At 49.6% G+C, this 22,480-nt stretch overlaps 1 protein-coding gene across 1 annotated transcript in view; it reads left to right on the top strand.

Annotated features, from left to right (window-relative positions):
* LOC135825355 (uncharacterized) overlaps nucleotides 1-22,480 on the top strand; it is a 36,672-nt gene that overhangs the window by 3,471 nt on the left and 10,721 nt on the right. The window contains exons 3-8 of the mRNA XM_065338089.1: nucleotides 3,298-3,410; nucleotides 3,921-4,083; nucleotides 5,154-5,245; nucleotides 11,975-12,081; nucleotides 18,834-19,695; nucleotides 20,927-21,260. Of these exons, the coding sequence (XP_065194161.1) occupies nucleotides 3,298-3,410; nucleotides 3,921-4,083; nucleotides 5,154-5,245; nucleotides 11,975-12,081; nucleotides 18,834-19,695; nucleotides 20,927-21,260 (1,671 nt within the window). The remainder of the gene's footprint in view (nucleotides 1-3,297; nucleotides 3,411-3,920; nucleotides 4,084-5,153; nucleotides 5,246-11,974; nucleotides 12,082-18,833; nucleotides 19,696-20,926; nucleotides 21,261-22,480) is intronic.

Here is a 22,480-nt window from a genome sequence, read left to right as displayed (position 1 = left end):
TCTGGACGGACTTCCAAAACGTGTACTGGGCGTGACAAAACTGCTGTATTGCCGACAGAAGTCCGCACTTCGTTCCATCGCGGACGTATACTTCTCTTCTGTTTGCTCCGCATCCTCAGATAACTTGCGTAATTCTCCCAGACAGTCTGGGGTCTGCTGAACATAACTTGCCAGGGTCCTGGTGACTCCTGCAAGTTCGTCCATGGCTCCTTGCAGCAAGGAAACTGCTTTCAGTACCGTTGCCTTGTCCGGCAGAGGTCGCGTGTCGACATCTACCAAGACCAACAGCCCACGGCTCGCATTCGTGAGCTGCGTCTTCGCTGCCGACTTCCGCAGCTTCAGGAGCTCGATCTCACGCTCCATATCATGGCATTCCTCCGAGGATGCCATTCTCAGGCGAGGATCCTAACCTAACGACAAACCATCCTCTGCTACCAAATGTTTTGACGGCTACAGATCATACACCTCGGCGAGGATCGACACTCATGAATTGCTGTGGTGTTGGCTCGAAGAGCACTAGATTATTCCAACAAACTACAATACATGCAAAGAAAAACTCTCTCGAAACAAAAAGGCAGCGCAGCCAAACAAAGGTACAGCTAAAACCTCATGCCGCATGCACAAGAACACAACAACCAAAAAAGGCTACACGGTGCCAAGGCTGGCTCAGCGAAACCGACCGCAGCGGAACCTAAAAGGTAGCCCGCTGTACAACTATTACTTCGATATTACATCAGGCATCAAGGTGCCCCCAAGGGGAGCACATGAAGACAGTAAGATGCCAGGAGATAAAGGTCAAATCACAGAGAACCGACAGCATGACCGCAATGGCAATCGGGAAGAGAAAGCAGATCGCAACTGAACATGACATGAACGTGTAGACTGAACTCCGTGGCATTCTCGCCACGCCACCGACGTTTGCATAGCAACGCAACAATTTTGCATAGCAGTTTTTTTTCCGTCGACAATGCCGTGCTGTAATTCCTCAAACCACGAAGCGAGGATGCCTTCTCCCTGCACATCTTGCAAAATATATTGGTCACAGTTCCACCACTCGACTCTGCACGAATCCATTCTTTTTTGGGATCAAATTCAGCAATCCACTTATCCACAGTACCTTGCTTCACAGACTTGTCGGCAGTGAAGAGGCTTCATCGATAAGGCAAGCAGAATTTTACAAAGATAAGTCCTGAACGGTCGAGACGCCTACTGCTAGTGAAGGAACGCGGTCTAAATCTCAAAAGCAGGTGAGGTACTTGTCGACACTCGCCTCATGCTTCCTGGGCTGCACTTCAAGTAAGTTAGTTAGTTTCCAAGTGCACGTGCTGCAGTGCGCGGAGAAAGTGCGACATATGGACATGGTCCCGCGGCCCGCGCGTGTGTATCGTGTACTTCCTCCGCCCAGGCAAAATTTTCGCTTATCTCCTTCAGCCCAATGACAGGTGTCTGACAGCAATTTTTGCATCTTGTGCACTTCACCATCACACACATCTGCTGGTTCAGGCGTACCAGTTCCAAACAAGTCGGCGAAGTCGGCAAAGAGTAAAGAAACACCTAGAGTAGAGCGCGTTGAACGTGAGTGAACTGGTAAAAAAAAGAACACGAAGTCAGTCACTGGTCAAGCTGGGTGCTGCTAGAGTACCACTGGGCACTGGAGTACAGAGCAGAGGTGTCATGTTGCGAAAAGCCAGCGTGTTTGATTGCATCCGGCACAAGATGTGTGTACAGTAAAAATGCACGTGAGCTTGAAGCTGAGAAAGCCACTCAGCGATGCTCGCCCACATACTGCAAAATGAACCAGAATCGGCACTTGTAGGGGGAAAAGAAAGGCTTCGATGACAGGGTTGTCACTTACCCAGCTCATTCGCCTGTTGTCAACGTGAACGATCCTGCAAAGTGACACTGATCTCGTCAGCTTCGGCTGGTAAGAAACACGACCGATCGTACCCATGAAGGAGGTGAAGCGCTGGGAAAAGTGTCGATACGAAAATATTTTGCGCTTCTTGAAAGTGCGAAGTACTACCCGACAACACGTGCTGCGTCGGCTGATGAAGAAGGATTACTTCTACATTTTTCGACTTGGAGAGTTTCTCTTGATGTTCAACGACTCCTCAACTCATTCTGAGTCGTTATAAGCCGTTCTGAGAACCTGGAAGGTATCAGTAAAAAGTGTAAAGATAAGCGAAAATTTTGCTTGGGCGGAGGAAGTAGAATCTACCTGCAGTGCAGGCTGGACAACCACACACACACACAGTCTAATCTAGTCACAGTGCATGCCGCGCCATCTCGTGGCGCCTAACCGACCACACACACACTGTAAAGCTACACATGTGCATGCGCTACGCGTGCACTACAAGTCTATGCCCAGGGCCATGCTAACATGCATGTTGTGTCGCAGTTTACCGCGACTCACTACGAACTTCGAATCGCAGACACTGTGTTTTGCGTCGCAAACTGCGATGCGATACCGGTTAAATTAGTCCCTGGGTTATGGCTGGGAGATGGCTAGTGTGTAAGGCGTTTGTGCAAAATATTGTCATTGTCAGTGCCCTTGTGTTCTTTTTATCTTTTGCCCATTTTGATTGCTTGTGGCAAGAGTACATGAAACCCAGAGTGGGCAGCTTGTGACTTTTTCTGTATGTGTGTCTGTCACGGCAAAATTCCGGGATTGCATCGTATTTGGTGCAGATCTGAGGTGGACGGTGGAATAGTGCGTACAACTGAGCTGGAGTTGTGCAGAAAGAGACCCGCTTGAATCCTGCTTGTACGCGCTGAATCTCTAAAAATGATGTTATCACGGAATTACGCAATGACAGCTACCCATCAGAGCTGCACACTCTGGGTGTCATGAACTCTTCGCTTGTGGTGGGAGTCTGCTGTGCTTTAGCCTCTCATTACAACTCGTCCCCAGCTTGTGGTGGGAGTCTGCTGTGCTTTAGCCTCTCATTACAACTCGTCCCCAGCTTGTGGTGGGAGTCTGCTGTGCTTTAGCCTCTCATTACAACTCGTCCCCAGCTTGTGGTGGGAGTCTGCTGTGCTTTAGCCTCTCATTACAACTCGTCCCCAGCTTGTGGTGGGAGTCTGCTGTGCCTTAGCCTCTCATTACATCTCGTCCCCAGCTTGTGGGTGTGTTGTTGGTTCAGAGGGTCCGATGAAGAACGTTTCTGTACCAGCTTGGACAAGAGTCCAGTCAAAGTCATCATTAGATTCCGGTGCCCAACCTTGGAGCCCGTTTTCAAACATTGCTACATGGCTCCAATTCATCGTTTGGTTTTGTCTTTGCCTGTCTTGTTCTAGATGCTCTTGGTCCTGAGTTGCACAAGGTTCTCAGGTTGCTGGCCGGTGTACTCTCACGTCGTCCACAGCAGAGCGAGTCTGCATTGCGGTACTTTGACTCAGTTGTCAAGCAGGTAGGAGTATGTGTGCCTGTCTCCCAACCATTGCTGCTTTTCCTCCTGCTGCTTTTCCTCCTGCTGCTGCTGCTGCTATGGGTGGTGGTGCTGCTGCTGCTTTTGGTGATGCTGTTGATGCTGCTGCGGTAGCTGATGTGGTAGCTGCTGCTGCTTTGGTAGCTGCTGCTGCTGGTCCTGCTCCTGCTGCTGTTGCTGCTGCTTTTTGTGTTGCTGTTGATGTTGATGTTGCACCTGGCTGTATATGCTTCTGTTTCTTGATGTTGTATCTAAGAAAATGTTTTCTTGTGCATTTCCTGTCCCTGACATCACACGCATATGCACGTGTGTGTGTGTGTGTGTGTGTGTGTGTGTGTGTGTGTGTGTGTACATGTGTGTGTGCGCGCGCGTGTGTGTGTGTGTGTGTGTGTGTGTGTGTACATGTGTGTGTGCGCGCGTGTGTGTATGTGTGTGTGCGTGCGTGTGTGTACATGTGTGTTTGTGCGTGCGTGTATATACGCATATGTACAGCTATTGGAACTTAGTCGTGTAGAAGCGGCACCGCAGGCTGTTATTCGGCTTGGCGCCGTGTTTGCTCTGAAGACCATGTCAAACAGTGGGGCAACGGAGGTGGAGACTGCGTTCCAGCAGCATCTGTTTGCGCCCATCCGCCCTCTCTACGACTCCGAATTTGGTGAGCGTGTGTGTGTGTGTGTGTGTGTGTGTGTGTGTGTTCTTGACACTTCTTGTGCATGTGTTTGTGTGTATGCGTGTGTGCGTGCGTGCTCGCGGGCGTGCGTGCGTGCGCGCGGGCGTGTCATGGTACATAGTGTGGGAAAAAAGAAAAAAGACCAAAAAGTAGGGATTCGCTGACCAGAAAAAGCCACTTCATAGCTGTGTGATGTAGACCAGGCTGGATAGTGGCGGTCAATTCTTCAGCCTTGCAAGCTGTTGAATGGTGCACTGCAGTCCCAGCACAAGCTGCTATGGCTTCTGCTGTGACATCGCTATCATCGCCTCTGGCGATGGGCGTCAAATGGTCAATGGTCAAATGGTGTGCATGTGTGTGTGCGTGCGTGTGTATGTGTGTGCGTGTGGGACATTCTTTTCTCCTAGTGTGGTGCAGGTGAGCCATATCCAAACGACGAAGTGTGTTAAACTTGTGTCACAGAGTCAAAGCTGTAAAGCATGGGGGGGGGGGGGGGGGGAGGAGTCGTAGTAGGGAGGCCTATGTCATGCCATGTCCAAGTCACATTTTCAAGTCATTGGCCACTCAACATCAATATCCCGCCGGCCATTTAGTATACCGTGTTTACATTGAAATAGTGCATAACTGACTGCGAGACATGCGATTGCAGGTGCCCTGCCCCCCCCCCCCCCCCCCCTCCTGCTTTCATGTGCTTGTCATTTTCTGAAGAAGAGGTAGCGACTTCGGTGATACTTATGGGGATTGTGTGTTGCTTCCTACGTGGGAGCTCACGCTTTTCCTGCCGACTTGACTTCTCACTTGACTGACTCATTGCTGCCAGCCAGAGCACACGAAAAGTCCACCAAACTTTCGACTTGGCAAACCTGCAAGAAAGCACCACTCCCAGCTCTATACACGGTGTTCGGCGAATTCACCCCTCATCACTGTCATCAGTTGAGCTTGAGTAGGCTGAGGAAAGGTTCGATGGACTTCTCGTGTTCTGAATGGCCTGTAATGGACGTTTGTTCAATCTTCCTGTTCTCTTCTCTTTTTTTCTGTGTTGTATGTTGTACTAGCTGGTGATCTTCCCACCTTACTGGTCTCATCGTTTGGCAATGTCATTGTGAACCGAGAACAACTGGAACGCTGCATCAAAGCTATCCATACTGTAAGAATATGCTGACGACTCAAGTACAGTACTGCTGGTCGCCGAAGAACTGGAGGGGGGGGGGGGGGGGGTCAGCTTCACAACCTAGACCGTTCCTATTTCCATGCACTACAGTCTATGCACAGTTGAGTCATCGTGTATACATTGGTGTGCTATGCGTGGTGAAAATCTAGACTGGTCGTACTTCGGCGCTCCGTTCTTCGGCGCCCGACACCACTGTACAAGGGTGGGAACTGAAATGCGGCTCCTGGACTTTACGTAAAGAGCTAAAAACGAACCGTAGCCAGTAGTGTACATGCGTCTGGCATGCCAGCCAAGTGTGAACATCACTGGTCTTGCTGGTTTTCATGTTCTGCTTTTGTGCATGTTCTGCTTTTGTGCATGTTCTGGTTTTGTGCATGGCTGTGTACTACTGCTCAAACGTGTACCGTTATAATCTGAATCTCCCCATTGCTTACTGCGCGACTGTAACGATATGGCAGGCGTGCAGCACAGCAGTTCAGATAAGCATGCATGCTCTGCCCATGCTTTTTTTTTAGGCTGGTGTGGCTGTGTCGCGTGTGCTGTGTTGGTGCAGTGCGAGCGCATCACTCTCGGGGTTGGATTTCAGTTCCCACCACTGTAGGCTCTGCACTCCTAGGCTAGGGTTGTGCTTGATGGTATAATCTGGATGCGGAGTCTATTCATTTGAGCAACAAGAACAGCAGGTCACAAAAACAACAATAATAATAATAATAATAATAGTTACAGTTCACATGTCACTCTTAGAAGGATCCATGGGCTTAACGCATCTGTCAATGAAATCCAGGCAGAAGAGCCAACAAAAGTGGTCACCAAACAAAACGAACGAAAATAAAACCGAAAAATCACAGCTCGTGTGAGACTCGGTTAGGCTGAGTTTTCGGCATGCGCAGGAACACCACCGCCCGCTAGGATCAAGGCGAATGCGCACAAAACAAAATAAAAACAGAACGACCCCGACTGCTGCCTTTTTTCTTTGAAAATAATGATGTGTTTTGTGCCTTGCCTTGAAAAATAGAAAAAATCACGGACTTCATTAACCCTTTATGTACTGAAAAATTGTACACAGACTGAATTTGATCGTGACTCACCTCAAATTCTATAATTATCCGGGTCATAACATTAGTCTCCTTTTGACGATTTTTTCAATCTTGGGCTTCCTGGAAAGCTCGTCGCAAGAGGAACACATTGAGCCCACGCTTGCCACCACGAAGGTCAAAACGCCAGCGCTACAGCCCAGCGTCTTAGCTGCAACGCCAATATTCCGACAGAAGTCGTCTTGCATCAGCCATTTCGCTCTCCTTGCTCGTTACAACTACACTGTTACTTCAGAAAAATTTCACAAACTGCCATGAGTCCGTTTTGCCATTTTGAACGTGTTTCTACGTCACTGCATGCCCAGAATGATGGGGAAATCCCTCATTCAAATTTGCGCGAGCGGCTATTGAGCGACATTTGCCGCGATTCGACTTTCGAGCTTCGTAACTCTGGAACCACACATCGGAGCGCTTCAGCGATTGTTTCAATGGACAGCTGGGAGTTTTCTCTTTGACTTACATATTTTAGTTTTCGGATATAAGGCCACACCAAGTTTTTTCATTGTTTCTCGTCACCGCGCGCGTACCTTTCTTGATGATTGGACCAAAAAAAATCTCGCGTCCCGGTAAACACGCATAAAAAGGCGTTGTAAAAGCATGCCCTGGCAGCAGATGTGGTTGTGCGGTCTAGCCTCACATGCTCTGCCGATGTCGAGAGGGCCTATTTCTCGGCCAAGAAGGCCTTCAGTCCTGTCTGCTATGTGTGTGGCATCAACGCACCTGCTGCTACACCTGCTGATGTTGCCCGGCAGTATCAGTCCATTCACATGCCTTGCGCTGCCTGTGCCGCTCTGGGGAAGAAGCCCCGCACCCGTGGCCCCAGCTGTGCTGCAGCCACAGCACCATCCAGCAAGAAGAGGAAGCACCAGTGAACTGGACTTCTTTCTGCTTTGGGACTTGGTCTCCCTATTGTGTCATGCCATACTATGACAGATGCAGCTGTACATTGCTAGACTCGCCGCAGCATGTACTGCGCAGTTCATACGTTGTGACTGTTCGCTCCATTGTCATTGGAGCCTGCTGTATTCATTGTCTGGACTTGTCATGTCATGCCATGCCTTATCCCATAAGGTTTCTGTTTTAAATTTTAGCACAAGCGCGCACTTGGCTGTTCTTTTATGTACCCCTTGTATAATAGCTTTGGTTTGCTTTCTTTCCTATTTAAATAACATGCAACACTGGACTTCCTCACCAGAGGCCGGTGCAGGAGCCTGGTTTTCTGGCTGTATGTTGCAATTGACTGTCACGCGTGGTGTATAGTCTGATTTTAGGTCATAAATTGGGCCTTTGTAGTGTAAAATGTTGGTTTGCGTTGCGCAAACCGTAGTTAACCTACATGTCACAGAGCCGCATCTCCCGCATGGAGATGCCGTCCGCAGACACGCCAAAACCGGCTAAGTCTCATACGAGCTCCGCTAAAGTCGTACTCACTGCCGGGCTCCCGCGCGGGGCCCCACGCAAGCATTCGCAACCGCGATGCGCGTACGGCATGCCGTATAAGCCACCTATCCGCCTTGGGTGCAAGCTCACCCAAGGCCACCCTCGCAAGGCAGGAACACGTAAAGACACTCACCAGTTGTTTGTTGTGCCTGCCCGCCGCAGAAATTGTTCCCCACCCTCCCGCACCGTTTAAAAGGCAGGAGGCACGGGTGCTGCCGATGGGCGCCGCATAGTGCACGCACATCGGCACCATTGAACTATTCATGTGTACTAAGATTTAGTGTTCCGCTGCCATAGCAACCTAGTAGTACACGTAGCCGTTCCGACGGCGCACGACCCCGCGGGTCGCTTCTGCTGTCCTTGCCTCTCTGATGCGTGATATGCGTACATCATTTATAATCATGACCTCATACTGAGTACATGTACGTCATACTTGATTACCGATCACAGGCTCATGATTATTCATGCTGGAATAAACGCTTGCGACATCCCACAGGCTCGTCTCTCTTGTGTGGCATGAGGGTTAATAGCAGTTTTTGTTTTTCAAACCCTATTTTGTTTTTTTTCCGCCCGCCCGCGTTCCTTTTGAGATTTTCAGGTGACGAGAAACAATGAAATAACTTGGTGTGGCCTAACCCAGAAATGACTGAGTTACGATCGATTGAAAATTTGAAAAGTTTCGATCCCAGGGGATCGAAAGTTGTACAGTCCGTACACAAAGGGTTAAAAAACCTCTGCCGCCCGTTGCAGTGTTCTTTGTTGTGGTTTGTTGCTTGGTTATAAATGACAAGCTGCTGCAATTGTCATAATTGTCACCGCTATGCTAAGCATTCTCTCTTTGAATGCTTGCAGCAGCTTGTCCTGATGTTTCTTTTTCTCAGCGCCTGGTAGCCCTAAGCCCTAAACTAATCTTAAGAACTTTCGAAAGGCGAAACACAAACAAAAATGTGATCAATGGGCCAACAAAACTACAACGAAAGTCAACATCCGACCAGGCACAAAGCAATCAAACCAACAAACTACAAATCAAACAAATCGAGCAATTCAAAACTAATGAACAACAAGCATAGCAGGAACACCTTCCAAACTCTTTCACAATCACACTCACGCGCACGGTGGGTTATTTGTTCACGATGCGTTTTCCGTCGCACCGTCCTTGTCGTAGGAAGCAGCCACCCGCAGGAATCCCTGCCCACCCAGAGCGCCTTCAGCTCCGATGATGTCCTTCGCACGATCCCTGTTGTCTTTACCAGCCACTTCGCTGGACGTCCCTGCCCTCAGCGCCTTCAGCTCTGATGACGAACCGGCCACTCCTCGCAGACATTTCTTCACCTACCCTGAGCGCCTTCAGCTCCGATGAACCAGCCACTCCTCACAGACGTTTTCTCACTCAGCGCCTTCAGCTCAGACGAGTTCCCTGTTTAAATTGTCTCTGATGTTGATATTACATCTGCTCATAGCACTTCAGCACTTGAGGCTCCAGAGAAAACGCACTGTTACCTATCAAATATGGACGCACAGTGGTGCCATTCAAGTTGCGTTGCAAGTCTTGCAGCCACCGGCCAATCCAACAATGCGTTGTGGCAGAGAGCCTTCTGCGGAGTTAAGCAAGCATCTCCAACGCAACCAGCGTTGCCGAAGTCCACGACTGTAAAACTGACAGTGGTGATCTTGCACTGCCGATATAAATATGCTTTGCCTAGCCAGTGCATACAGATTGCCAGGCGCTTGGCAAGGGGGCACAGGTGTGCGAAACATAGTGGACCCATGCAATAGATCATTGCCGGTTTGACGGAGCAGGAGCTGAAACGTCCGCCAGTCAACTCTGTACGTACGCGAATAACGCATGTCTAGATAGTCATCAGCGTCTCCTGGTATCCCAAATCCGTCTGCAATAAGATGCCACTTCTCCACCTTTGTCTCCCAGAAGCCCAGTTGACTTGTAGTGAGGCGGGTGATCCACCGGCGTCGCTCTCGCCTCGTGGACCAGGTGGTCCGCGCCGCTGCAAGTACAATAACAAGGCCATGGCATGGAGATCGACTAGAAACATTCAGACTCTCCGGGCTCCGTGCGGCACAGCACGTGGACCGAATCCTCGTAGGCTGTTATCCGTGCGCTTGAATGCATCTACTCCGGGCTGAGAAACCCTCTTCCCTAGCACTGCTCTGTTGCAAAAGGGAAAGGTCAGCGAAGATAGCGGCCACACTGTCCTGTGGAAGAAAGACTCAGACAAACAATAATGTGAGAAAGTTGAAATGCGATTGAAAGTTAGTTTGCACTTCATGCCATGCAGTGAAAAGCTATAGCCGTAACTTTTTTTATTTTTCACTTTTATTTTGTACAACATAGGGTGATTCTGAAAGTAAAAACCCTCAGGAAAGCGATGCAACAACTTTCAAGTCCGGAAAACAACAAAAATTTCACTATTTAGCTAGCACTAATAGTTATTTGGATTTATTGCCGGTCGGGCAAACTGTTGCAATATGCAATAAATCAGATTCTTGCACTGGAGTGGCTCCCTCAGGTAAGTGGATACCAAGTCCGTTCTCTGGGTGAAGTGCAGGAGTGTTTTCACAGCGTTGTCAGTATTGTCCCAAGTATTGCAAGTATCGACTAGTGCAGGTTGCACGGCTGGCTGTACCTAGTACCTGTACACCACAACCTCTACCGTGACCACAGCCTATTCCACGAACGAATCCTCTCTCTCTCTCTCTCTCTCTCTCTCTCTCTCTCTCTCTCTCTCTCTCTCTCTGCCACGTCCCCTTCCACCATTAGTAGCACTTATCTCAGCGACACTGTCGTCGTCTGTGACATCCATGTCACTCTCACTGGCGCTGCTTTCACTCGCCATGTCATCGTCGCTGTCGGCGTCAGTATACATATTTTCAGCAGGATCGTCTGGCTCCACAAACTCATCTTCGCTGGATGAGGCGGCGACAAGGTCGTCAAGAAGGGTCTCCAGAAGCGAAAGAGCTTGCTCCTCGTCCATGGCTTGCACAGCAGGGCAGACAGTCGCGAGGCCAGCTCAAGCAAAAGTCGAAAACATCTGCAGGCAATACCGAAAGTCGCAGGGTACGCACTTTTCCCAAAGCGCATTTTTCAAGTCGCGATTTCCGCGATTTTTTCATATTGCATCACACACAAAAAATGGTTGGCACCCTCTGCGTGTACATCTTGGCTACCAGTAGGGAAAATCCCAGCTCTCTGCGGTGAACCAGTCCAGCGCTGTGCGCATAGAAGTCATCGACCGCGAGATGTGTACGTACAAACGGTAAAGGGTTAAGATGCACGCTATTTCTGACGTGACGCGAAAGTTCAGCTCGCGTTGTTTGGCTCGCTCGAGTTACCTGCAGCTCGCGTTGAAATTTGGAGTTTTACGCCAAATTGGACGTGAAATTGCGCGTCACTTCGGAAATAACATGCATCTTAACCGCTCTCATAAAAGGTTCAACCTGCCCCACCATACTGCACTTGCCACTGCAAAGTGTGCTTGGTCTTTGCTCAGGGAAAACCCCCTTCTCTCTCCCAGTGTAAGCGCCGCTCAATTGTGATTGCAGTTCGCTGTTTATCGCCGGACGGGGGTTTTGGTAGTCTGGATTCGCCCTTATGGCATGACAGGGAAATGAATTTATTTCACGACTTGCACGAGAGTTAATTGGGAACTCGTGGCCTGGCACGAGGGAAAGATGGATGCAGTGAATGGGATTTTCGGTCTTTGACCACTTTGTGGTGGGTCTGATCTACTCACCCCTCACCGCTTAGGAGCTGCACCTGCGCCTTGATCCAAGAGGGTGGTGGCGTTCCTGCGGATGCGGAAAACTCTGCCTTTGGCCGAGTCTCACGCGAACATTGATTTTTTTTGTGCACGAGAGTCGGTGATTGTTGCTTTTCCGCGTCTGTAGAAATGCAGCCACCCTCAAGGATTAATTGTTAAAAGGTGTCAGATGCAGTGACTCAAGTTCGGGGAAAGTGGTATGCCTGCCTATTGTCTCTCTTTGCTGTGTGACTCTCATGTACTGTGTGTGTGTGCGTGCGTGCATGTGTGCGTGTGTGTGTGCGTGTGTGTGTGTGTGTGTGTGCATGTGCCGATGCGTGTGTTTGTACTTGTGTTTGTGTATGTGCCGATGCCTGCATGCGCAATGTGAATGTTTTTTTCTCATCCTAATGAAGCTGACGACCGTACCTACGGGTGGACTGCACTTTCGTTTCTCCACACAACAGCCTGTTTTGACTCTGTTCTGTATGGCTGCAAGCATGCCATCCGACTCTCCTCTCAGGTAAGCGCTCCGTTTGTTTGTCCGTCTGTCCTCTCGGTCTATCTTCTCGACTGTGGTAGCTCTGTCCAGCCGTGCCTCCTTTTTTGTTGTCAAAGTCATTCGTACGTGAGCGTAACAACTAACAAGGAAGCACAAGTTGTTTTGTTTTGTTAGAAACCGTCATCGTTCGGACGACAGACAAGCGCGTACGTTGAAGTGCAGTAAAACCTGTCAAGGCGACCACTCGAATAAGGCGACCACCTGTCCTAGAAAACCACTGAAACGAGGACCAAGGGATGCTATTTCCAGTCAAATGACCCTGGATAAGGAGACCACCTGGTAACGGAGACCACGTTTTGAAGGTCCCTTGAGCGGTCGCCTTAGACAGGTTTTTACTGTATAGGGGTGGCAACTGAAATCCGACCCCTGATTTTCGTTCTCGAGGGCAGCACCGATTCTAGCGGTCTCTAATTCGTAGTGCAGTTGCCGTTCCTACGAGAACGTAACATGGGACCAAAAGTTCTTTTCCTGCTTAGAAACGGAGAGACATGAGCAGCAAAAATCAGTCACGAGCTGTACAGTGTGTCTCCGCGTCAGCGTCAACTGCTCAGGTTTGATTAATGCTGCGTCCAGCATCGAGCTTGCCGTAGTGTGACTGATGCCTGAGCTTATGTTGAGACTGGGTTTTAATAGATGATATGCCAAATAACGTGCAACTAGACTTGGGAGGGCATTGCACACAAGTTGCATACAAATTATACTACAATGTGTACACGGTAGGCCCTGAGCTCTGCAGGAATGCAAGTCACAGGTACCCGTACAACTTTGAACTTTGTATGCAACTACTCTCCAATGCCCTCCCAAGTCTAGTTGCACGTTATTTGGCATATCATCTATTGTATACGGTCAGGCCTCGTATAACCGCACACGTTCGTTTTCCACCAAAATATCCGGATAGGCGAGGGAACCGGATAATCGAACACACATACTGTATGTATGCAGGGCATATGCCGTAAATCGGTAACCAACGATTTTCTTCCGGATGGCGACGGATCCGCATAGGAGAGGACCGGATAAGCGAGGTCTGACTATATCACGCAGGTCTTTATCCAAACCATAATGTATGGTCTCCGACACTACGACAGCCAACAGTTTTGCTGCCCTTCTCCGTATACGTCTTGCCCACATTGAGATCAAAGGGCAGAGGCGTCTGGTCTGTATCCGCGATGTTCTTCTCGAACTCTCCAGCTGAGCGGATAGCGTTGTGGAACTTTCGGACAAGTTCAAGTTTTCTGTCAGGTTCCTCCTACGCTCTATTCGTCTTCGCCCACAACGAGACGTTCCATCTGCATTGAAATCGTCGAATCCTATGCATGGAAACTTTGTATTTGTATTTTTTTTCAATCTTGTAAAAAAAGAGATTAGAGATTACGCGGCCATGGGTATTAACCCTTTGGCGTCCATGGTTCGATTTCGAACGAACCATGGGCATTTTGTATGCATGTGGGTGCAGTCAAACTTTCGGTTCTTGGCCAATTCTTGACCAAATGAAACAATCGAAGGGTCTAGGTGGTAGCGAAAACTATCAGCTATCGCCTCGAACAGGTCCGAAGTCTCTCCGATGAAGTTTGAGTGAGCGGCGAGCGATCAAACATATTGGATTTTCTGCACTGCCTGCTACGAGTCAACAGTGCGTGAAAAAAGGGATTTTCCCAGCTTCACGACAGGCGGCACGTGCAAGGACCGGCGCGGCACGAAGTCACGGCAAGGTAAGCTTCTACTTCGAAGTACTCGAAAATATTTGAACAGTTCCGGGCTAGATTCGGTGACATGGCTGCAGGAGACCGATTTCGTCTCGGATCTGGAGCTGGACTCGCGTTTGGAGCGCGTTGTGGCGGACACTGAGTAGTGCTTTTGGCGAGTTTGGGCTCATTGTATTTCTCTCATCAAGAGCTTTCCAACGAGCCCAAGATCTTCAAAATCGGTGAGGTAGAACCAAAGTTATGTTGGAAATTGAGTGCGTATTTTCGTGACTGCCACAAATTCTGAGGAAGCAAAAAAGTTATGGACTCCAAAGGGTTAAAAGCAAGTTTATTGGGGCGTCGAGCACTGCGTGATATAGTAACAGACTGTTACATTGAGCGTGGCTAAATTATCCGAGTGTTTGTGAATAATTTTGAAGAGAGCAACAACGGAAATGTACAAACGACGATAGGAAAGGGATTCAAGAGAGCATAGCTCATACAGGTTTTCTTCTGATTCACGGTAATCAAAAGAGATGTGAGCGGCCTTGAGGATAACACGGCATATCTTCGCCTGCATTTTGTCCAGTATGCCATCCAAAAAAGCGCTCATACATGTACGAAATTGCTCAACAAGGTAGTCTTTTTTTCTTCTTTTTTTGGAACACAGCCCTACATAGAGACTTGTGGAGACAAACACAAAACAAGACACAGGGGATGTAGGGACGACAGTCTGCACTTACAATTCCCTCTGTAGGTGACGCTAGATGGGAGGGAAAAGTGCGACCAGGGACGGGTGAGAAGGTGGCGTCTTACTACTAGTCCGGGATCCCGATCTCGAAATCGAAAATTTGGGTACCACTTCGTAGGGAGCACAAAAACTCTTCGCCAACCCTTCAAGTACCTAACAGTGAGTATGTCTGAAGTTGTCGGACATCTCAAAGCTGTGTCATAGCCTCAGGAGAAGGGAATATATCCGACGACAAATCGACAATTTCAGGCAGGAGATATCGTAATATTTTTGGCTCACTGGGCGAAAAATCATGAATGCAACCATTGAGAGAAAAGAGGTCACGCAAAAATGTGAAACACCTCTGGGAAAGGAAGAAGAAAACGACGCCACAATTCAAAAACTTTTCAAAAGGCGATGCTCGGCGTGGATTTCTTTGAAGGAATTACTTGCTTCTATGCAACGTCCTGGTTTTTCGTTCGTCGCTGTCCTTTCCGAAAGTAGTTCAGGTCATTCAGCTCCAGATAAGTCTCTGCCGTGTGCCTTCCTCTTTCCATTTCCCCTGATGGTAGAGCCATAAAACATCGCCTGATGATACTACATGGTAGTAGTACTGGCTCTGTCCACTGATTGGACCTTCCAGCTTGGAAGGTTCAAGGTTCTGGAACCTTCCAAGCTGGAAGGCTGTTGGCTTACGCACTGGAGATGTGTTAGAGCTACATAATGTCCACACAGCACGCGCTAATTACCAGGCTACTGTGTGGCGACTGGCTTTGCAACCGAAGCCCGATGTGCCTACGCCCATCGGCGGATGGATTCAAGACAGCGACAGTAAGTTGTTCCGATAAATAATTAGCACCGGTAATGTACCCAACTTTGGATCAAGTTATGCATGAGGAAATTTACACTTGTGTAATTGTTATGGTATGGTACGCGTCTACAAAGGCTACAGTGGAGTCTGCGGATATTGAGAAACATACTGCAAGGTTGAAAGAATTGTAATTAGCAGATAAAAGGATAAAGGATACAGTGCTGCCCTTCCCATTTAACCAGATATCTATGACTGTCTACTGCACAAATATACGCGAGGAATAAATTAACTGTCTGTGACAATGTTTGTTCCCTCAGGCAAAGTCGCTGTGAATTGGACAGAACAGCAGGCAGTGCCAAAAGAACTTCAGAGCCTCATCAGCTGCGGGTGCCGAGGAGTGTGTGACACTCAACGCTGCTCATGCAAGAAGTCATCTCTTGCGTGCACTGATATCTGCCGCTGCGAAGCTGCATGCGCAAATCCGCTCAACAGTAGGCCAGAGCAACCACCACAGCAAAGTACGTCCGTTGACGTATCGCAACTGGAAACTGAGTCCAATCATGCCCAGCCAAACTCAGATTGCGACGACTCATGTGTGTCCGATAGTGATGGATCAGCTGCGTGTACGAGTGATGATCTCAGCAATGATAACGTTGATAGTGACAGTGCGTCAGTTTGAATTCCCTGCGCAGCTGCCATATTGTAAAGGGAGAAATTAGACATACAAGAATGAATCAAGTTAGAAAACTAACAGTGACAGCAAGGCCCTACAACTAACATCAAGAGTACATAACCAAGAGTGTGCAACTGCCTGCACAACCTCTATGCTGTGCTGCGACGGCAGAACTTCACATCACGTGACATGGTTCAAAAGGTTATGCTGGCAAACAGTGCAAAGTGACCACAAGAGAGTTGTACCCAAAGCTGGGCTGCGTACAACCCAGTATCTATCATGCACTATAGTGCACGGGTTCATCACGTGATGTGAAGTTCTGCCGTCGCAGACCCCATAGCTGGAGTTGCACACTCTTGGGTTATGTACTCTTGCTAACATACATGCCATGTGGCAATATTCCTAGATTTTGTATATGGATAAACATTGTGTCAGTACTATTGTACTACAGTAAAACCTGGTGTAAGCGACCTCTCGTTTTACCGACCACCTACGACCGTTTTTCCGTGCACGGACAGTGCTACACAGACACTGTGGGCTGGATGTGCGCACGTGCACGGCATCATTGCAGCATATCATCATAATTGAGAAACAGTTTGTGTAATATACAGTGTAGAATTGTACTACTTTTTAACGATTTTACCAGGATGCGCGCGAATCATTGCAGCATATTCCTTTTGTATATTGATAAACATTGTGTGTGTGTGTGAGATACTATTGTATTACTTTTTTGAAATATTCTTTCAGTTCATCACTAGAATAATTGTCAGTAGATTAATTATCAGTACATGATGATCTATTTTAATACATTTTACCTGGATGTGCGCATCATTGCAACATATCATCATGTACTGATAATAATTATCTACTGACAACTATTCTAGTGATGAACTGAACGAATATTTCTTGAGAGAGATGCAGCGAGGACACATACTGACAAGTTATTTTGTTCTTTTCATTGGATACCAGAATCAGTGTACCCACACAGAAGTGCATTGTTATTGAACATTGAATATTGATATCAAACGAAATTTATTTTTCAAGTTCGTGATTCAAGACAAAATACTGGCTCACCTTGTGCCGGGGAGTTGGTAGTATTCCATAGGATGGGGCTTCAGCAACTACAGCATTGGCTCGTGCTTCAGACTCGACACCACTAATAAGTAATCCTTCACTCGAGTTGAGACGAGCCGAGTGCTATTACTAGTGTTGACAACGTTTTTGAAATAATTCAAAAATACTGCACTGTACTGATGCATTTCCCTCACTGCGCGTAAAATGCTTCATGTGAGCGTGCCCAATCAATGCTCAGGTGCACGAAGATCTTGAAATCGGCGAGGAGAAATTGCCATGAAAACCCCCTCGTAGCAAGCTTATGGCACAGCTTTCAGGAGTCCGACAAGTGAATCCATGCTACCAAACCCCTTCCCTATCTAACTGGACCATGCCCAAATCCTCCTTCCAAAGTGGCACACCTACTGCGAAAAATTGATTTCTCAGAATCCGGATCCCGGACTATACTGCTTGGACAGTCGTTCCGTACATCTCCAGTGCTCCCAGATGGTTCCCTGGGACCAAGGGGTGATTGGCTTTGAGGTGACCCCGGCTGCGTTGTCACCATCTCAGTATCAGGTCTTGGTGATGTCTCCACACTCCGGGTCATATGCTTCCGTTTGAGAGAGTCCTCCCCTGGTGGAGCTCCCGCCAGAGCGGAAAGCACGCGTGTCAACCCTTCGAGCGACATGTTCGATCTCGAATTGACCACTGAACCAGAATGGCACAGTCCCACAAATACTGATATCCGTGTTGTCGTCTCGAACTTTCTCAGGGCGCAGCTCGCGAAACAGCTGCTTTGCCCTCGTCATGAACCACCAGCCTTTTACTTTGATGCCGGCATCGCGCTTTTCACGAAACTCGGCACGAAGCCGTTCTTCGAGCTGAGGCCACTCAGCTTTTCGTCCAGAGCCAATACTCCGAGCTCCGCGCGCTTCCTGCAGCAGCTGCTGCTCTTCCGCCGACCAGCGACTGACAGAGTTATGATGCGGCGGGCCGAAATGCCGGGCAGTCTCTCCTTTGCTGGTTGCTGGCCTTCTTGTTCCGTATGCAAGTAAGCACGGGAAAGTTTCTTTTCACGGCTGAACGATTTCTTCGATTCAGTCCTGCCGGCGATGTTCTTCTTTGCTGGAGGCGCTCGTACATCCTCTGCAACATCATCATCACGTTCTTCGTCCTCAGCGCCAGCTTCATCATCACTTTCGTCATCCCACTCAATATCATCATCGTCAAACTCCTCCAAAAACTCTCTCTATCGCAGCAACCATCTCTCTTCCATTCGTGTCTCTTCGCGTCGGACACGTAAGTCACTGACAAGCATGAAACGAACTCCGCTTGTACTTGTGATGGGTAGTCACACGCTTGCTTGGCCCTTGTCAAGAGATTGCGCCCGAAATACGTACTGGTCTCCGGCACTCTTACCACACTGGGCGCATCCATACTACTGGGTAGTGTGTGAACGATGCGCAAACAGACGCAATAGTGCCGATCCACTCGATATTAGAGAGGATAAGCTGCACATTATGTTTGACATGACGCGAAAGTTCCGCTCCTGTTAGCATGGAGAAAACAACGCGAGCGAGCTGCGTCTCGGGTCGAAATTTGGTGTTTTGCGTCAATCCATGACCCATTTGACGTGAAATTTGCGAGTCACGTCAGAAATAACGTGCACCTTAACCTCTCTAATCATACTTTCATGCTGCAGTTCTGACCCCATGTTCTGCATCGTTCTGTACTTGTCTTTCTCTCTTGCCGTGTGCTCAGAAAGCTGATATTCGAGGCGGTGAGCTGCGACGTCCTGCAGTGTGACACGCCAACGGAGCGAGTGCTCTCGTTCCTGGACCCGTCCGTCGCCTCCCTCGCGGCCAGCGTGGCTTTCGTGCCCAGCAAGCAGTACATTGTGTACGCTAGCCTATCGGCGGACGATGACTCTTCACTGTGGAGGGACGAACTCAAGGAGAGCTGGCCACCAGCGATGCCCACAATCAATCCAGCCATTGTTAGCATCACCGACGTCCTTGTGGAGTTCATCGAACCGTCTAAAACCCCTACCGAGGCAGGAGTAAGCTCTGGCACAGCAGCAGCATCAGCAGCCGCCACACCAGCCCAGTCACCGATGACGGAGGCGTCGTGGAATCGCAACGGCTGCGGCGCCAAGATCGTCTCGGGTGTGCTTAACAAATGCTTGCAGGACTTGACAAACTCGCTCGACGGCAACATTCAGACGAAATCACCGGCAGCGGTTGCGTCATCTGAGCCGCGGCAGTTCCTGGAAGCTGGCCTGGACGTCGATCCCGAGATAACACGTCGACTGGACGGCGACTTTGAACGCTTGAACCTGGTCGCTACCATCAGCGAGCGCTACGGGCCCGGCATCCTACCGCACTCGAGCAGCACTCTACTGGACTTTGCCGGTCAGGGTCTGGCGGCGGCTGCCTTCATCCTCGACCCCGGCAAGCTCAACTCGGCAATGTTGGAATCGGTCAGCGAGCCGAACGGGCAGACGCGCATAGTAGGACACATGAACGGTTGGACTATCAACGTGTTTGCTGCGCAGATCTGGTCTTCGGTTGCCATACAGCTGTGCCTGGCATTGCTGTCCCATCACCTGGAGATGGATGTGAAGGTTAGTTGGTGCAACAGTCGCAGTGCTGCATACTGCTGACAGGATGCCTGTGCTACGTGTGTGGTGGGGTGGGGATAGGCTATGTATGTGTGGTGGGGTGGAGATAGGCTACGTGTGTGTGGTGGGGTGGGGATAGGCTACGTGTGTGTGGTGGGGTGGGGATAGGCTATGTATGTGTGGTGGGGTGGGGATAGGCTACGTGTGTGTGGTGGGGTGGGGATAGGCTATGTGTGTGTGGTGGGGTGGGGATAGGCTACGTGTGTGTGGTGGGGTGGGGATAGGCTACGTGTGTGTGGTGGGGTGGGGATAGGCTATGTGTGTGTGGTGGGGTGGAGATAGGCTACGTGTGTGTGGTGGGGTGGAGATAGGCTATGTGTGTGTGGTGGGGTGGGGATAGGCTATGTATGTGTGGTGGGGTGGAGATAGGCTACGTGTGTGTGTGGTGGGGTGGGGATAGGCTACGTGTGTGTGGTGGGGTGGGGATAGGCTACGTGTGTGTGGTGGGGTGGAGATAGGCTATGTGTGTGTGGTGGGGTGGGGATAGGCTACGTGTGTGTGGTGGGGTGGAGATAGGCTATGTGTGTGTGGTGGGGTGGGGATAGGCTATGTATGTGTGGTGGGGTGGAGATAGGCTACGTGTGTGTGGTGGGGTGGAGATAGGCTATGTGTGTGTGGTGGGGTGGAGATAGGCTAGGTGTGTGTGGTGGGGTGGGGATAGGCTAGGTGTGTGTGGTGGGGTGGGGATAGGCCTAGGTGTGTGTGGTGGGGTGGGGATAAGTTAGGCTAGGTGCGTGTGGTGGGGTGGGGATAGGCTACGTTTGCATTGCGGGTTGATTCTCATAGCGTCACCAGCTGTGTGGATCAGGTAGTTCTCTGGTGCTGCTAGTCTTGGTCTGTTTCATTTAGATCATTCAGATCTTGTCCGCTATCATTGCTGTAAGAGAATCCGTGGGTGTACATCCAGTGCCTTTGCAAATTTGCGTGCTTCTCTTGTGACGGGTGCACATGGTGCATGGTGTGTGTTTGTCGGATGTAGATCCTCAGTATCAGTTATCTGATGATTGCCTAGCGGCCTGGACCTCAGAGTTACAACCAACCTGAACGTCCTGCGCTGAGTCTGCTATGCTCTAAGCTCTGTCTATGGCATTCAGCACGCTCTGCAGCTCGGGGGATCAACGGATTTGTGTTTGTTCCTTGATAACTGTATCTGTATGCGCCGTGTTCCCTCTAGTTTGGTGACTGTGAGGTCGTCAAGCGCATCGTGCAGTCGCTGCAGGTCATTGCCAATCACCATGACGACCAGGGCATACGCGATCACTGCCTGGAGGTGCAGGTTGCCGCGTCGACGTACATCACCCTGGCCTGCATTGCCGACTCCAGCTGGGCCACGAGTGGTAGTGGTGCTGCTGCTGCTGCGGGCGGTGATGGCGAAGGCGCTGATGGTGTCGATAGCGCCACCGCGGGCCTTGAGCAGCTCTTGAGCAGCTTGCAGGCTGGCAATCTGGACGCGGTCAGCGAGCAGCTGGGCAAGAGGGCGGCCAAGGCCGGCAAGAAGAACACGGCAGGTAGGGTGTGCATGTGTGTGTGTGTGTGTGCGTGCGTGCGTGTGTGTGTCCCATATGGTGCAGTGGTATGTGCAGTTGATTTCCAATCGAGAGGTTGTAGGTTCACATCCAAACGACTATAGTCACACACGTCTTTCTTCTCTTTCTCATACTCCTCCTGACTTTTCTTTCATTCTCCTGGGTGGTTACCAACAGCCAGTGCATGGCGGAGTATGTGGTGTGATGTGTTTGCGGAAAGAATGAAAAAGGTCCGAAAAGTATTGATTCGCTGGCCAGAAAAAAGCCACTTCACAGCTGTGTGGTGTAGACCTGGCTGAGTAGTGGCGGTCAATTCTTCAGCCTTGCAAGCTGTTGAATAGTGCAATCCCAGCACCAGTTGTTCTGGCTTCTGCTGTCGCATCGCTATCATCGCCTCCTGCAATGGGCGTCGAAAGGTCAAAAGGTGTGTGTTAAAAGACTTCTCTGTCTGAAATGAACAATGTACGTTTTATGGATGACAAAAGAACTTTTGCAACTAACCCTTATAGGGATTTCACACTCGTGGGGGAAAGTTCCGATTTCGGCATAGTTGCCGGGGTGATCATGATGATTCACGAGAAAAAGGCTGGTACTTGCCCGAACAGCACCCATAGTCGAGTTGCACAGGAGGTTATGCACTCTTGATGCTATCATCCTCTACGCCATTGTTTGATTACTTAGGGCGCGTTCAGACTACCGATAAAAAGTGACCGATTGGGAAAGTCGCCAAGGTGATTTGATCACGTGACGTTACTGGCACGTTACCGGTGGGAAAGTTTTACTGCCGCGGCTGCTGCGGCAGTAAACTTTTACCGCCAGTAAAAAAGTGCTCAGGCTGCATGCGCGCTGGGAAAAAAGGGAAAATCCCTTGTCAGTGCCGCGGTGAGAGCTGAAAACTTCACGGTAACGTTAGTTTGTTATCGGTAGTGTGCATGTCCTTCATGGTTTATCGGCATTCACGGTTTGACGGGGTTCACGGTAGTCTGAACGCGCCCTTAACACAGCTTACACTCTGCAGCTTGTACAGTGTGGTCTGTGTTCCTACAAAATACCCAGGATAAAATATTTCGTGAAGTTTTTTTTTCCTTTTTTTCTACAAAATCCACATATCTCCAGACACTGGGGTGAATAATGGAGTGTGGTGGCGGGGCCCATTAAGCTCCGCCGACCAGAGGTCTCGGCTTCATAGCTCCATGGACGCA

Source organism: Sycon ciliatum, chromosome 9, assembly GCF_964019385.1.
Source record: "Sycon ciliatum chromosome 9, ocSycCili1.1, whole genome shotgun sequence".
NCBI lineage: Eukaryota > Metazoa > Porifera > Calcarea > Leucosolenida > Sycettidae > Sycon > Sycon ciliatum.
The sequence above is the reverse complement of the archived record's forward strand: the minus strand, read 5'-3'. Positions and strand labels throughout refer to the sequence as shown.